The sequence below is a fragment of the Oncorhynchus clarkii genome, chromosome 2, assembly GCF_045791955.1.
Source record: "Oncorhynchus clarkii lewisi isolate Uvic-CL-2024 chromosome 2, UVic_Ocla_1.0, whole genome shotgun sequence".
In the NCBI taxonomy this organism is placed as follows: domain Eukaryota; kingdom Metazoa; phylum Chordata; class Actinopteri; order Salmoniformes; family Salmonidae; genus Oncorhynchus; species Oncorhynchus clarkii.
Genome location: NC_092148.1, coordinates 46633809 through 46651698, shown reverse-complemented (window position 1 = coordinate 46651698; position 17890 = coordinate 46633809). Strand labels below are relative to the sequence as shown.

The 17890-nt window shown below is 42.5% G+C and overlaps 1 protein-coding gene across 1 annotated transcript; it reads right to left on the bottom strand.

Moving 5' to 3' along the window:
- Window positions 1-1140: 1140 nt before the first annotated feature.
- Window positions 1141-17866, bottom strand: LOC139368445 (proteasome 20S subunit alpha 4). The gene is made up of 9 exons (XM_071107345.1): window positions 17769-17866; window positions 17165-17189; window positions 16995-17037; window positions 13715-13877; window positions 13558-13635; window positions 10328-10416; window positions 9920-10050; window positions 5669-5792; window positions 1141-1402 (listed from the first exon to the last, which is right to left on the bottom strand). The coding sequence occupies exons 2-9, from the start codon at window positions 17165-17167 to the stop codon at window positions 1248-1250; spliced, it is 786 nt and encodes a 261-aa protein (XP_070963446.1). The 5' UTR covers window positions 17168-17189; window positions 17769-17866; the 3' UTR covers window positions 1141-1247.
- Window positions 17867-17890: the final 24 nt, after the last annotated feature.

Here is a 17890-nt window from a genome sequence, read left to right as displayed (position 1 = left end):
ACTGTCCTGACACTCCTGATGTTCTGCCAAGCCCACTTTGTCCCAAATTGGTTGATCTTTCCGTCTATTTCCAGGGTGTCAGGCCAGTAAAGGTGCTGTGCTACATGCCTTATGGTCCACTTCACCTAGGCATTTTCCAGTCCAGTGTCAAGGCAGCGCAAAGGACAGAGCTTGACCTCTGACCTCATTACAGGCGTTGTGTGCAGATGACAGAGTTAGGCCTGTTTAAGTGGAAAGTAACTTGTTTAGCCTAGGCTGCCCCCAAGGCATCTGTTCGGTTTCATAGCAGCAGCATGGTTTGAAACGGACTTTAAAAATCCTATTCATCTATGTAGTCACACAATCACTATGGTCTCAGACATTTAGACATGCTATTTATTTAGTCTGAATGTGGGCCTATTTTGTTGCTGGGTTACAAGGTGTATTTTAGGCCCTGTACACACTCAGGTTGTAAGGCTGATGTACAGTACAACACATTTTCAATGAGTTTTTTTTCCACACAAAATGTTTTATGCAACATGACTTTGACACAGCAGAAACCCAGCTGCCATTCTGGCTCCCATCACTAATCCCTGGCGGTGCAAAAAAGGACAGTCAGTCTCTTCTGACCTTAATCTTCACTTTACACAACAAGCCTTCAGATTGACGCTCTTACCGCATGGATGTCAGTCACAACATTTTGCAGAAGTCCCTTTTCTGCATGTACAGCGATCAGGGTTCGAGGATCAGGTCAGCAGAATTAAAGCAAGGTAGAATCAATAACTAATCCCTTCTAAAAATGACCGACTCATCTTTTACATCGCATATGATATCCGCCAATTCCACCAGAAAAGCGCATGGAATATGGATGTTGCGTAAGCACATTTAGGGAACTTCAATATTCTCCACATTACATGATATGAACATTTCCTCAGCACTGATGGCTCAGCATATAGTTTACGGCATAAGTCACATATTCCCTCTCAAACATACTGTGTTCTCAAAAGATGGCTCATATGATTAATGACACACTACACACGTAGTGTGACAAATATTAGACTGTGCAGAGGCTTTGAGTTTTGTACAGAGTTGTTACACAGAAAACATGCAGTCAGCCCTAGCTTTCTGAATAAACATCATTCAGCAGATGCCAGACATGTATAGTATTTAGCCTTTATTTAAAGAAATACAACAGATAGTCAAAGAACAATTTAGAAAACCTGAACTATTTTAATTTTTTTTTACAGAAAAGTAACAATGTGGGCCACTCATTTGTCTTTCTCCTTCTGCTCTTTTTCCTTCTTCTCTTTCTCCGCTTTGGCCTCCTCCGCCTCATGTCTCTTGATCAGCTCATCCACTTCCTTCTGTTTCAGCACCTTGATGCAAGTCTTTCCGTTCTCTCTGGTCAGAGTGGCGATCTCCACTAGATAACACCAAAGCGGAGACACATAGGGTTACAAAAAGGAAGCTACCACCCAGCATGTAAACCAAGAACATAACTTTTGGGGGGAATATTTAGCACTTAGGGAGATTGGAAGGGGGGAAATGAGGAACGCAATACAACAGACACGCATATACAGTATATGCAAATAAAGCCTTGTTCACACAGCAGGCCTTAATGCTCAAATCAGTATTTCAAATCCATTTTGGACTACTGGACTGTCCAAACAGCAAGTTACAAGTGACCAAAATGGGTGCGTGTGTTTTCAGACAGCAGTCATTTGCTGACAAGTCTATGATAGTTGTCATAGTAACAACAGTGTGTGTGTGCAGTGTGTAAGCTGATTGATGGTGGTGCTCGTTTCCCATTCCTCAAAAGTTAAGTAGCAAGCTAAGGTGACAATGCCTGCCATAGACATTTTCCATTTCCTTTGAATGTTCTAAATCACTGGATAAGAATACTATTAAAGCCTCAAAATGATAACTTTCATAACTAGACCTTTTTGGCTTTCTAGCACAAAACAGAGTAGCTAGCAATAAACGATATAAAAACCACTTGAGGGCAAATAAATCAGATTTGACCGTTCAAACAAGTCACATGTCCAGGATAGGGCTGGGCAATATGGCCAAAATATTTCACAGCATTGAAAAATAAATTGACAATATGACGGTATTTATGTTGTCGAATAATAAAAGTTGTGACAGGGTAGGAACCAAAGTGTTGATAAAGTGTTTCATAGGTGACTCTATAATCTTTGGCTACATGGAATCCTTACTCTTAGCTACTTCTGGTAGCTACCATTCATGCCTTGCATATTCCCCAGGGGTACGCGCAATGCCGTCGGGTTACGCCAAATAAAAATGTGATTAATATTTTTTTCCTTCACATTTTCAAACAGTACATTTATATTTTCCAAAATGGGGTTATACATTTGGGTGAGGTTTTTTGCCCTCGCCTGAGGAACCTCGTTTCACTGCCAAAAATACAATTAAACTATCTAGTGTTTAGTGAAATAACCACACTAAGTCAAATACAGGCAGCCTAGTCAAATAATTAACATCCAATCACATTAACCGTTACTTTCTTGTGGGAAACCTTCACTCTTGCGCAGACATTTTGAAATGAAATATGACAATTTGAAAAATAAGCCACAGGAGTTTATTGAGCAAGAATAAAGACTACTTTTGAGTAGTAAGACATGAATAAATGCAACAGATAACATTATTAAGAAGAGCCTAGAAGAGTCTTATATGGTGAGCTACCGACTTAATTCTTCCAGCTGCCGCAGATATGGCTGGGACAAATGCTGGGGGAAAAAGGCAACAAAAAAAACTATAGACAATGCCTTCATCAAACAACACTATTTTGAAACAATTACTGCTTCGCATACAAGCCAGTGAATTGTGTGTGTTACAGCTGGATGTCAGACATGGGGGGGACAGGGACGACATCAAATGGACTTGTGGTCAAGATGTGTTGGTATCTGTACTGATGGCGCAAAAGCCATGACAAGGGGACCTAGTGGATTGGTAACACTCGTGCAAGCAGTTGCTCCCGACGCCACTTGGGTACACTGCAGCATCCACCGAGAGGCCCTTGCTGCCAAGGGAATGCCTGACAGCTTGAAAGACGTTTTGGACTTTAACTTTGTTAAACCAAGGCCCCTGAACTCTCGTGTATTTTCTGCATTATGCGATATGGGCAGCGACCATGTAATGTTTTTACAACATACAGAAGTGCGCTGGTTATCAAAGGGCAAAGTATTGACACTTTAAAAAAAATATATATATATTGAGTGACGAGCTTAAAGTTCTTACTGACCATAATTATCACTTGTCTGACTGTTTGCACGATGACGAGTTTCTAACACGACTGGCCTATCTGGGTGATGTTTTTTCCCCTCGCCTGAATGATCTGAATTACAGGGCCTCTATATTCAATGTGCGGGACAAAATTGAGGCTAAGAAGTTGGAGATATTTTTTGTCTGCATTAACAAGGACAACACAGGTCTTTCCATCATTGTATGATGTGTGTGAAAATGAACTCAAGATACGGACAATGTCAAATGTGATACAGCGAAGCACGAGTGAGCTGGGTGCGCAATTACACAGGTACTTTCCCGAAACAGATGACACAAACTGGATTTGTTATCCCTTTCATGCCCTGCCTCCAGTCCACCTACTGATATAAGCCTCATCAAAATTGCAACAAGCGGTTCTGTGAAAATTTAATTTAAAATCAGAAGCCACTGCCAGATTTCTGGATAGGGCTGCGCTCAGAGTATCCTGCCTTGGCAAATCGCGCTGTTAAGACATTGATGTCCTTTGCAACCACGTACATATGTGAGAGTGGATTCTCAGCCCTCACAAGCATGAAAACTAAATACAGGCACAGACTGTGAATGGGAATTATTTAAGACCGACTCCAATACAACCCAAAACTGCAGAGTTAAGTGCATCCTTTCAAGCACACCCTTCTCAGTAACCTGTGGTGAGTTATTCACAATATTAAATTAACAAATAATGTTTTATATGTAAGATGGCTAAATAAAGAGCATATTGATTATTATCATTTGTGCCCTGGTCCTCCTATAAAGAGCTCTGTCACTTCCCACGAGCTGGGTTGTGACAAAAAAATCTCATTCTTATGTTTAAAAAAATGTATTGTATAGTGTGTGGCAGGCTTACAATGATGGAAAAAAACAACGTTTGAGAGTGCTCTGACCCTGGTGCTAGAAGGGGCATGCAGCTGGAAGTTGAATGTTTGAAAAGACTATAAAAAGTTTGGGAACCACTGATTTAGAAGATCCTGTTGCACAAACACGCGCATTTAAGTCTACACCATTACGGTTATTATCAGGCTGTATAGCTAATTACTTTTACTCTGACTCAGTACATTTATTAGCTAGCTAGCCAGCTAACTAGCATTAGTGACTAACAAGATTTAGGCCCAACTTGCTAAGAAAAAACAAACTAGCTGTTTGCAGATGTATGAAACAAACTAATAGTGTAATTACACACTGAACAAAAATATAAAGCAACATGTAGTGTTGGTTCCATGTTTCATGAGCTGAAATAAAAGATCCCAGAAATGTTCCATACACACAAAAAGCTTTTCTCTCTCAAATTGTGCACACATTTTTTACATCCTTGTTAGTGAGCATTTCTCCTTTGCCAAGATAATCCATCCACTTGACAGTTGTATCATATCAAGAAGCTGATTAAACAGCATGATAATTACACAAGTGCACCTTGTGCTGGGGACAAAAGGCCACTCAAATGTGCAGTTGTCACAACACAAGGCCACAGATGTCTCAAGTCTTGATGGGAGCGTGCAATTGGCATGCTGACTGCAGTAATGTCAATAGAGAATGTTTAATGTTCATTTCTCTACAATAAGCCGCCTCCAACATAATTTTAAAGAATTTGGTAGTACGTCCAACTGGCCTCACAACCGCAGACCACGTGTAACCACGCCAGCCCAGGATCTCCACATTCAGCTTCTTTACCTGCGGGATCGTCTGAGGAGGTGGGATGCTGAAGAGAATTTAGTTTTGTAGAGAATTCATATTTCTGATTGGCTGGGCCTGCCTCCTCAGTGGGTGGGCCCCAGTCATGTTAAATCCATAAATTAGGGCCTAATGAATTTATTTCAATTTAGTGATTTCCTTCTATGAACTAATGCAGTAAAATCTTTGACACTTTTGCATGTTGTGTTAATATTTTTGTTCAGTATAGAACACTAGTGGATTTATAGTAAGAAGCATTGTTGCATGTGCTGCATTGACCATGCAGACTGAACGCAAGTGTCTCTCTCTCATGTTCGAGGAACAACAAATTGCGCTCCTTGAGTGACAGGGGTCGGGGCTAGGTCTGTGTAGAAAGTGGCATAGAGAGAGATGACTCAAGTAACAAAGTCAACTATAAAAATGGATGTTACACACGGGGGATCACATTTAACAAACCAACATTCAAATGCCGCTACAGAAGGTTAAGTAAAAACCCAGCCTGGTCCGTCCATCAACACCAGTATATAGTAAAATAGGGTATCCTACCCAGCCCTAGGGCAGGAATCAAATTTGCATCTGACTTTAATCAACCTACAAAGGTGGTTTGAAATGTGGCCTGAAATATCTGAGTCACTTCAAACTGCCAATGTCAACATGGCTTAAGTTAAAAAGGTCCATTAACACTCAATTTGAGTAATATTCCATTCTGATTGAATAGCAATCTTTCACTAACACACACCTTTCTCAGCAGACAGCTTGCTGACGTCCATAGTCTTGTTGAGCACTTTGACGGCCAGAGCCAGGGCAGAGGACAGAGACATCTCTCCTTCTTTGAAGTCCTGCTTCAGCATGGACACGGCCGCCTTGGAGAGGACACAAACAAGACACTTAACATCTTTAACACAACACTGAGAAAAAAAAGAAAAAACACACTTTAGTTAAATTAAGAAGACACTGGGGGTGCTGGTGAGCCAAAAAGGGTCCCCTAAATGGCCAGAAATTATTGTCCAGACGATCCCACACACCTGTGAGAAAAATACAATATTACAAAATAATTAGCGGGGCAAAAAAGTATTTAGTCAGCCACCAATTGTGCAAGTTCTCCCACTTAAAAAGATGAGAGGCCTGTAATTTTCATCATAGGTACAGTTCAACTATGACAGACAAAATTAGAAAAAAAAATCCAGAAAATCACATTGTAGGATTTTTCATGAATTTATTTGCAAATTATGGTGGAAAATAAGTATTTGGTCAATAACAAAAGTTTCTCAATACTTTGTTATATACCCTTTGTTGGCAATGACAGAGGTCAAACGTTTTCTGTAAGTCTTCACAAGGTTTTCACACACTGTTGCTAGTATTTTGGCCCATTCCTCCACATCTACTTCGCATTGAGTTGATCAGGCTTTTGATTGTGGCCAGTGGAACTCCTCTTCAATGGCTGTGCGAAGTTGGTGGATATTGTCGGGAACTGGAACACGCTGTTGTGCACGTCGATCCAGAGCATCCCAAACATGCTCAATGGGTGACATGTCATGTGAGTACGCAGGCCATGGAAGAACTGGGACATTTTCAGCTTCCAGAAATTGTGTACAGATCCTTGAAACACAGGGTCATGTATTATCATGATGAAGCATGAGGTGATGGCAGAGGATGAATGGCATGACAATGGGCCTCAGGATCTCTCTGTGCATTCAAATTGCCATCAATAAAATGTCCATAGCTTATGCCTGCCCATACCTTAACCCCACCGCCACCACGGGGCACTCTGTTCACAACGTTGACGTCAGCAAATCGCTTGCCATACATGGTTGTGAGGCCGGTTGGATGTACTGCCAAATTCTCGAAAACGACAATGAGGCGGCTTAAGGAATATAAATAAAAATGTAATTCGCTGGCAACAGCACTGGTTGACATTCCTGCAGTCAGCATGCTAATTGCATGCTCCCTCACACTTGAGACGTTTGTGGTGTTGTGTGACAAAACTACAGATTTTAGAGTGTCCTTTTATTGTCCCCAGCACAAGGTCCAACTGTGGAAAGATCATGCTGTTTAATCAGCTTCTTGATATGCCACACCTGTCAGGTAGATGGATTATCTTGTCAAAGGAGAAATGCTCACTAACAGGGATGTAAACAAAATCTTAGAAGAAATAAGATTTTTTTGCACAAGTTCCCCGGGATCTTTTATTTCAACTCATGAAACATGGGACCAACACTTTACATGTTGCTTTTATATTTTTTTGTTAAGAGTAGTTAAAATACCAAGATTGATCTCACATTCTCTGCCGAAAGCTCTCGTACGGGCATAATTTACGAGACAGCGCAAAGATGCGGGTGAAATGTTTTGGCGGTATTTTGGCATTCATAGGTTGAAAGATGTGCTTTTTGATAATGCAACCTTTGGATGACAGAATAAAGTTAGGAATTTCCATGCGAGACAGAAGTCAGGATTTGGGGTTTCAGTGGGATTGGAAACTAGCCTAGGCTCTAGGACAGAAGATAATTCAAAGGCACGAGGGGAAATTGTAACAGGATTCATGTCTGTGACAGAGATGCCTATGTTGTGAATTGTGCATAGGCCTATCAAATGTGACTGTCTGAAGTGTCAATGACAGGGCAAAGAGGCACACGTTATTTTGTAGGCTATAGCAGGGGTCTCCAACAGGTCGACCGTGAGCTACCAGCAGCTCGCAGACCACCTATAAGTAGCTCACCAAACAATTCTGAAAGAATATGCAATTTCCCCGTGTTCCACCACAAACTGTCATAAACAAATCTCAAGTATCAGACACTGCATGATCCCAGCTACTATCTAACCAACGCAACATTCTCTCACCCCTGGTTAGCCACTATTAGCTTAAAAAGCCAAATATCTGCTTATTAATTATTTCCAGCAATATTGCCCTTTACTGTGTGGTGCAGGCATTTGTCAATCACTCCGTGTGTAGCCAGTAGTGATGGGTCGTTCGCGAATGAACAGCTCTTTTTGGTGAACGTCGGGAGCGAATCACATATGTGAAGAGACTTTCATTTGGCTCCCAGAATTGCAAACAGTTACTACTGCTGATCGGCAGATTAATTATAAAAACATTATCTGAAGACGGTAATTCCTCAGTGCAGGAACAATAGCAAGGAGAGATGAGCCAAATGAACAGCACTTTTAGGTGAATAGAGCCAAATAAATTGGGCTCACAGAAAAGACTGGGAATGCCCATCACTAGCAATTGATGTGATAAGCGCCTATACTTTATACTTTCCCCCAAAACCTTCTCAATTAAAATGTTACTCAAGAATATTCAGAGACTTGTCCCGAAGCCACCCCTGCGTCGTCTTGGCTGTGTGCTTATGGTCATTGTCCTGTTGGAAGGTGAACCGTCGCCCCAGTCTGAGGTCCTGAGCACAAGGATCAAGTATCTCTGTACTTTGCTCAGTTAATCTTACCCTTGATCCTGACTAGTCTCCCAGTCCCTGCCACAGATAAACATCCTGACAGCATGATTCTGCCACCACCATGCTACAATGTAGGGATGGTGCCAGATTTCCTCCAGACATGACACTTTGCATTCAGGACAAATAGTTAAATCTTGGTTTCTTCCGAGAATGTCTTTTCTCATGGTCTGAGTCTTTAGGTGCCTTTAGGCAAACTCATAGCCAGCTGTCTTTAACTGAAGAGTGGGTTCTGTCTGGTCACTGTACCATAAAGGCCTGATTGTTGGGAGTGCTGCAGTGATGGTTGTCCTTCTGGAAGGTTCTCCCATCTCCACAGAGGAACTCTAGAACCTGTCGGTGACTATCAGGTTCTTGGTCACCTTCCTTACCCCCAATTGCTCAGTTTGGCTGGGCAGTCAGCTCTAGGTAGTATTGGTGGTTCTAAACTTCTTCCATTGAAGACTGATGGAGGCCACTGTGTTCTTGGGGACCTTTAATGCTGAAGACATTTTTTGGTACACTTCCCAAGATCTGTGCCTCGATACAATCCTGTCTCAGCGCTCTACGGACAATTCCTTCGACCTCATGGCTTGGTTTTTGTTCTGAAATGCACTGGTCGACTGTGGGCCCTTATATAGACAGGTGTGTGCCTTTCCAAATCCTGTCCAATCAATTGAATTTATCACAGGTGGACTTCAATCAAGTTGAAGAATACCTTTTCTGCTCTATTGGTTAGAGCCTGTAAGTAAACATTTCACTGTAAGGTGTTGTAATCAGCACACGTGACAAATAAACTTTTGATTTGAATTAGAAAGTCAAGGGGTATGAATACTTTCTGAAGGCACTGTATAGCACAGGAGGTTAGTAGCACCTTAACTGGGGAGGACGGGCTCGTCGTAATGGCTGGAGCAAAATGAGTGGAATGGTATCAAAAACATGGTTCTATGTGCTTGATGCCATTCCATTTGGCAAAAATGCACACACAATCTGGCTAAGCAAACATGTCCTTGATATTCAGGTTAGTCAAAGACTGAGCCATCATATACAACAATCCTGTGTGGTGAAACATTTGAGTTTACTCTTAATCTGTCCAATGATGAGCACCTTTCCAACATGCAGAGACCTTCAGAAGCACAGCTGCCGCCCTCTGGTGCCCAAGCTTTGCATAGTTTCATCATTAAATTTATTGCAGGAGAGACGTCACAGCATACGGACAAAGAGGGGGAATCAGGTGCAGCCATGAGTGAGTGGTCTTTGATGAGTGATCTTTTGGTGGACTAAGTGAAATCGGGTGCGGTAGTAATGTAGGAACCAGTATTATGGTACTGTTCATGTACTGGTTCTCCATAACCAACCCAAATCTCAAAGTATACTACAGGTCATCTGATAATCTACCACAGAAACAGGCTGCTTTATATAAAGGGGATTTAGGGCTGACAAAAAAAACAAAAATGGGTAATTTGTCCAGTCGACCCGTGATCCATCTCTGGTGATTGCAATTTGCCACAACAGATGAAGAACGCAGCACGTAAACACATCCAATGTTAAGAGGGACTTACGGCACTATTGTTGCCGATACAGGTGGCCTTCCAGCCTCCGTAGTTGCCGCTGGGGTCACTCTGGTAGAGCTGGAAACCATAGTGTTTGTCCCAACCCATGTACAGCAGAGACACGCCAAAGGGCCTTTTCCCTGTGGTCAAACCGCACAAACAGAAATGTAAAGAATGGTATCTATAATGTCAACTTTGCTTTTTGAACAACCTCAGAGATCGAAAGGCAATCATGAATTCAGAAGACACTGCTTTTTACACTGAAGGTGGCCAGACCAGCCACTTAACTTCACACTTGAAATTACAGTACTGAGGAGCAGTGAGCTAAACATAATGGCCTTCCAATTGACACAGCGCTCTAGTTTCATTGGAGAGTGCTACTGAATAAAGCCTAATCTGGTGTAGACCGCAACTTACCTCCAAACTGTGTGTAGGCCTGTTTGATGTCACACAGAGCTGTAACCAGCTGCTCACAGGGGATAGGCTCCTGGTACTGCAGTAGGTATCTGTGGGAAGGGAGAAGAGGAATTCCATACGTTTCCACAATGTTGCTTCATCACTAGCTTCAATAAACTATTTAGGAGCAACAAAAAGGAACAGAGACTGAAATGTAGGCTACCTTTAGGGCATTTTCACATATAAAACACGCTACTCTGGTTTGGATTGCTGGAGCGTGTGAGATTTCTACAGAAAATTTTTCAGAGTGTGATTAGCAAGACACACATTCTACATGACGTTAGCTAGCTAGCAATCTTATTTAGAACAGGCAAACACACTGAACAAAATTATAAAGTGCAACATGTTAACTGTTGGGTCCATGTTTCATGAGCTGAAATAAAATATCCCAGAAATGTTTCAATCGCATTAAAAAGCTTATTTCTCCAATTTTGAGCACATCCCTATTTGTGAGCATTTTAGCCTTTGTCAAGGTAATCCATCCACCTGATCGGTGTGGCATATCAAGTAGCTGATTAAACATGATCATTCCACAGGTGCCCCTTGTGGTGGCGACATGCTGATTGCAGGAATGTCCACCAGAGATGTTGCCAGAGAATTTAATGTACATTTTTCTACCAAAAGCCGCCTCCGTCATTTTAGAGAATTTGGTACTACGTTCAACCGGCCTTACAACATGTAACCTCACCAGCCCAGGACCTCCACCTGTGGATTATCTGTGACCAGCCACCCAGACAGTTGATGAAACTGAGTATTTCTGAAAAACTCATTCTGATTGGCAGGGCCTGGCTCCCAAGTGGGTGGGCCTATGCACTCCCAGGGCCACAGATGGCTGCACCCCAATCATGTGAAATCCATAGGTAAGGCCTAATATTTTTTATCTCCAATTGACTGATTTCCTTCCATGAAATGTAACTCAATACAATTATTGAAATTGTTGCATGTTGCATATATATTTTTGATCAGTATAGTTACTGCACAATACTAACCTAATTGACAGAGCAAAAAGGAAGACTGTACAGAATAAAAATATTCTAAAACATGCATCCTGTTTGCAACAACGCACTTAAGTAATACTGCAAAAAATGGAAAAGCAATTCACATTTTTTCCTGAATACAAAGGGCTGTGTTTGGGTCAGATCCAATACATTACCAAATACCACTTTCCATATTTTCAACCATAGTGGTGGCTGATTCATGTTATGGGTATGCTTTTAATCATTAAGGACTGGGGAGTTGGTCAGGATTCAAAATAAATGGACAGGCAAAATCCTAAAAGGAAAACCTGGTTCAGTCTGCTTTCCACCAGACACTGGGCGATTAACTCACCTTTCAGCAGGACAATAACCTAAAATAAAAAAAGGCCAAATCTACACTGAGTTGCTTACCAAGAAGAGCGTGAAAGTTTGAGTGGCCGACTTACAGTTTTGACTTAAATCTGCTTTTAAATCTAGGGCAAGACTAGCAATGGTCAACAACCAATTTGAATATTTTTGAAAATAATAAAATGTGCAAATATTGTACAATCCAGGTGTGCAAAGCTCTTAGAGACTTGTCTAGAAAGACTCACTGCTGTAGTCACTGCTAAAGGTTATTCTTATTTTGTACTTTTTAAACCATTTTTTCTCCCAAATTCTCATGATAGCCAATTGGTAGTTACAGTCTTGTCCCATCGCTGCAACTCCCGTACGCTCAGAAGAGGCAAAGGTCAAGAGCCATGCGTCCTCGGAAACACGACCCTGCCAAGCCGCACTGCTTCTTGACACACTGCGCGCTTAACCTGGTTGCCAGTCGCACAAATGTGTCGGAGGAAACACCATACAACTGGCGACCGTGTCAGCGTGCATGCACTTGGCCCGCCACAAGGAGTCGCTAGAGCGCGATGAGGCAAGGACATCCAAGCAGGCCGGAACCTCGCCTAACCCAGACGACGCTGGGTCAATTGTGCGCCGCCTCATGGGTCTTCCGGTCGCGGCTGGTTGTGACAGCCCGGGATCAAACCCGGGTCTGTAGGGACGCATCAAGCACTGCGATGCAGTGTCTTAGACCGCTGAGCCCATCGGGAGGCCCTACCAAAATGTGATTCTAACATGTATTGCCCCAGGGGTGTGAATACTTATGTAAATTAGATACTTTTGCTCAGGTAGTGTATGTGGACACCTGCGCAAACATCTGAAAACAGGAAGGGGCCTTCCCCAAAAGTAGGAAGCACAGAATCGTCTAGAATGTCATTGTATGCTGTAGCGTTAAGATATCCCTTCACTGGAACTAAGGAGCCTAGCCAAAGCCATGAAAAACAGCCCCAGACCATTATTCCTCCTCCACCAAACTTTATATTTGGCATTATGCAGTCGGGCAGGTATTGTTCTCCTGGCATCTGCCAAACCCAGATTTGTAAGTTGGAATGCCAGATGGTGAAGCGTGATTTATCACGCAAGAGAACGCGTTTCCACTGCTCCAGAGTCCAATGGTGGCAAGCTTTACACCAACTTCAGCTGATGCTTGGCATTGTGCATGGTGATCTTATGCTTGTGTGCGGCTGCTCGGCCACAGAAACCCATTTCATGAAGCTCCTGACGAACAGTTATTGTGCCGACGTTGCTTCCAGAGTCCGTTTGGAACTCTGTAGTGAGTGTTGCAAACGAGGACAGACAATTTTTTTTTCGCACTTCAGCACTCGGCGGTGCCGTTCTATGAGCTTGTGTGACCTACCACTTCGCGGCTGAGCCGTTGTTGCTCCGAGAAGTTTCCACTTCACAAGAACAGCACTTACAGTTGACCGGGGCAGCTCTAGCAGGGCAGAAATTTGATGAACTGACTTGTTGGAAAGGTGGCATCCTAGGACGGTGCCATGTTGAAAGTCACCAAGCTCTTCAGTAAGTCCATTGTACTGCCAATGTTTCGTATGGAGATTGCATGGCTGTGGCCGCAATTTTATACACTTGTCAGCAACAGGTGTGGCTGAAATAGCTGAATCCACTCATTTGAATGGATGTACACATGCTTTTGTATATATAGTGCATTCCTGTAAAATGGAACAGTGTCATTGGTCATTGGTAAGGAAAACAATTGTCTTTTCGGTTCTCCGAAATTTTTTCCTAATTTATTATTATGCTTCATCATAGCTATGAAGCGCATCAATCCTATACATATCAGTGCTCTATTCATCTCTTAGGTGGTCCCCTGCTCACCTCTGTGCTATCAGTCTCAGCTCATTGGTCAGTACATTGGCATCGGATGTGATTCCAGCCACGCTACACGCCATATCCCTGCAACACAAGACAAGAGGAAATGTCACACAAGCCAGTAGAGGCAATGGAAGGGCACTTCTGCTTGACAGCAACTTACTCATTCAGCTTGTAGATCTTTTCTGAGAAAAACACCTCGTCCAATAGCTTGTGGATGTTCCTCCTCTCAGCCGCCAGCAGCACACCGTCATTGGCCAAAATCCCCAGACAAGTGCCAGCGTGACCAATGGCCTCCATGGCATACTCTACCTGGTATAGGCGGCCTGCCAATGACAGATGGCAAATGATGTGTGGGCAATTCCATGGTAACGGAATGTCAAATTTTAACAAACCATATAACTCCATGCACAATGACTAATTTGAACAATTTACACAGTAAGAAATAATACAAATTAAAAAAGACTTTCCTGGAATAACTGTGCAGATGCAAAGTTTGGAGGTAAAACCTCCTTCAGTTTTATTTTGACCAAATACTGCATCTCCACAGTTCCTGTAAATGTGTTTTTGTAAAATTGTCAGTGGAAAATGTTAAAAGTAGTCCTTGTGCATAGATCTCTATGGTTTGTTAAACTGTGAAATCATTGTTTCTGTTTGGTATACATTACTGTGACAAAATCTGAGTCGCTGCGCAACTCCGTTACCATGGAATTGCCTGTGTCTCAGCACAACGAAACGTCCCCTTTTCAGGACCCTGTCTTTCAAAGACAATTCGTAAAAATCCAAATAACTTCACAGATCTTCATTGTGAAGGGTTTAAACACTGTTTCCCATGCTTGTTCAATGAACCATAAACAATAAGTTAAGACACTAACAGCTTACAGACTGTAGGAAATTAAGGTCACAGTTATGAAAACTTAGGACACTAAAGAGACCTTTCTACTGACTCTGAAAAACACCAAAAGAAAGATGCCCATTGTCCCTGCTCATCTGCGTGAACGTGCCTTAGGCATGCTGCAAGGAGGCACGAGGACTGCAGATGTGGCAAGGGCAATAAATTGCAATGTCTGTACTGTGAGACGACTAAGACAGCGCTACAGGGACACAGGACGGACAGCTGATCGTTACACCTGCCCGAGTTACACCAGGAACGCACAATCCCGCCATCAGTGCTCAGACTGTCCGCAATAGGCTGAGAGAGACTGGACTGAGGGCTTGTAGGCCGGTTGTAACATCACCGGCAACAACGTCGCCTATGGGCACAAACCCAACGTTTCTGGACCAGACAGGACTGGCAAAAAGTTCTCTTCAATTACGAGTCGCGGTTTAGTCTCACCAGGGGTGATGGTCGGATTCGCATTTATCGTCGAAGGAATGAGCGCTACACTGAGGCCTGTACTCTGGAGCGGGATTGATTTGGAGGTGGAGGGTCCATCATGGTCTGGGGCAGTGTGTCACAGCATCATCGGACTGAGCTTGTTGTCATTGCAGGCAATCTCAACGCTGTGCGTTACAGGGAAAACATCCTCCACCCTCATGTGGTATCCTTCCTACAGGCTCATCCTAACATGACCCTCCAGCATGACAATACCACCAGTCATACCGCTTGTTCTGTGCGGTATTTCCTGCAAGGAATGTCAGTGTTGGCCAGCATGCCATGGCCAGCAAAGAGCCCGGATCTCAATCCCATTGAGCACGTCTGGGACCTGTTGGATCGGAGGGTGAGTGCTAGGGCCATTTGTCTTGGAACTTGCAGGTGCCTTGGTGGAAGAATGGGGTAACATCTCACAGCAAGAACTGGCAAATCTGGTGAAGTCCATTAGGAAGAGATGCACTGCAGTACTTAATGCAGCTGGTGGCCAGACCAGATACGGACTTACTTTTTATTTTGACCTCACCCTTTGTTCAGGGCCACATTATTCAATTTCTGTTAGTCTGTCTGTGGAACTTGTTCAGTTTATGTCTCAGTTGTTAAATCTTGTTATGTTCATACAAATATTTACACATTAAGTTTGCTGAAAATAAGACAGGGCCGTTCTGACGCTCTACGCTAGAGACTAAAATTGCCCACAAGACTAGAACAGTAAGCAAAATGACGTTGAAAATAACTATTTACCAGACACTGATGTTATGAAATGGTGAAAATACATAATTTAAAGACATCTATGTTTGGGCCAAATCAAGGTCTGTACAGACCGGACAAAATCTGAACCAAACAATAGACGTCTACGATTGGTTCGGATTTGGTCCAGACCAAAATGCAAAGTCCGTGGATATGGAAATCAAGGCCGATCCGAACTGCACCAAAAAAATATGTCCGGACCAAGAAAATAGGTCCAAAAGGCGTCAGCGGCGGTCCGCGCTTACTGAGGTATAGCCTACAGTGTCACCTGAAATTTAATTTTAGGAGCGGCTATCTATGTGGTAGGCCCACCGTTTCTAAAACAGGCCGTTGCATTGGCTTTATTAGTCCTCTTTCCTGTCACTAATCGACGTGGCTATTTAAGCTCCGAATATCAGATACCCAACTTTATCAGGAGTTCTCATAAACCGATTTGCAATATGTTAACACAGCAGGAAATGCAGAAGTATTTTCTTTTTCGCTATGATCAGCCCATAAAAGATGGAGTTAAAAACTTGAAATCACTGATCATGACAACTGCTGTCCATGAAACTCATGGAGTAGCCTGATTGTCCGTTCCATATTCTACATTTTACTTTGGCCTGTCCTGTTTTTAGGATATGTTGTTCAACATTTATTTATTTTTTTGATTGGGCGCCATTTAGGTTAGGCTATTTGATCAGAGAAACCTGCATGATGTAAAAGGTTTCTGTCTCATTACATTGTCATACATTTATCTCCAGCCTGTAGGCTACAGAGAATACCACATACTCTCTACCATATGCTATATTTGCTACATGATTTATGTTCGATAATTTTTGTTGACAGAATGTTGGTGGAGGTGACTCGCTCCAACAGCAGCCTTGAGAGGAGTACTTTGAATGGACAATATAAATCATTTGCTTCCCTGCCTTTGACAAAGTGGGCACTGCCTATCACAGGGTGGCATCAACGCTCACCTAAAAAGCCCATATGACACAGGCTGACAAATTGTCTTTGTTTTTGGGTAGAATTGTGAGATTTTGTGTTGTTGGAGGTTCGTCTGGATCAGTTCAGCTCAGAAAATACCGCCCTTGTCAATCTGCCAACTGGCGGCAGCCTAGTCATGCCTAATAGCTGGCCCAAGATGAAGAAATAACTGATCTGACATGATTAGATTTGTAAAACTTCGCAGTAGGATATAAGCTTTCACCTATCCAATTGTATTTGATCCATCTTATTTCAAGGAGCAAGTGAAGGATGCATTCAAAAGTATTCCAACATGAATGTCCATCAGTTGTCAATAACTTTACTGCCTATAAATTGAGAGGCTCAATCTTACCTTCAGGCGAGAAGATGGTTGTTCTTGAATCATATCGACGAGACTGTAAAAGGTCAACAATATCACACTACATAGGGCAGACTACAAACTCATAAATTGCTGTTGCGCTTCCATCAGTTTCTTTGGCTTCCATTACAAAAACTTAGATCTCAGGTTGCTTTGATACTCACCATCTTAGTAGTTTCCTTTAAAATGCTGTGGAGGTTAAACAAATAATGTTTAGATAACAAATTCATCAACTCCACTATCTGATAAGCAAGTTGCTAAAGGCTTAGTCAACTCATTCTGCCAGATTGATATTTATCCATGCCGGCATTCTAGTTTTTCAGCGCTTGCTTGTCATAGCTATGGCTAACGTTAGCTAGTTTGCCTGCGCTAGTACGGAGGCCAGCAGAGTGAAACTGAAAGTGCAGTAGTACCTGAGGATTTTGAAATAATTCGCTATAAGGACAACATATGTACACACCAATATGGATTGATTCATTGCAAGTTAACGTTAACTTCTGTTTATGCCATAGTTACAACTTTTGTAATAGCGCAAGCTCTATCAATTAGTATGCTTGCTAGCTAAGTGCTAGCTCTCGAGCTACCATGAAGCAGCAACTTTTAGCTCACTAGCTCCCCACTTCATCCACCATTAGAGATGTTAAAGGAAATGGCTAGCTAGCTAAATGACATGAATTACAATATCATTACTGTGCAAAGCAATACGCGTGTTCTCATTTTTTTAAAGGGATAACTAAAAGCTGAAATATAGAACGCAAATTGTCATACACCTTCTCTTGAGTTGTAACCTAACGTAGCCGGCGTGAAAAAAGACTCTGTCAAAGATATTTCCTTGTTGTACTTTTTTCCCCCTTCGACTTCTTCTTCGGGATTAGATTGGAGGACCACAT

What these genes read in the sequence shown, in the direction of transcription:
- LOC139368445 (XM_071107345.1), bottom strand. An exon ending in CTGAGACTGATAGCACAGAG is followed by an intron (nt 10,417 to 13,557) that starts GTGAGCAGGGGA and finishes CCCTTCCCACAG; the next exon opens with ATACCTACTGCAGTACCAGG. An exon ending in GGCCTACACACAGTTTGGAG is followed by an intron (nt 10,051 to 10,327) that starts GTAAGTTGCGGT and finishes GTTTGACCACAG; the next exon opens with GGAAAAGGCCCTTTGGCGTG.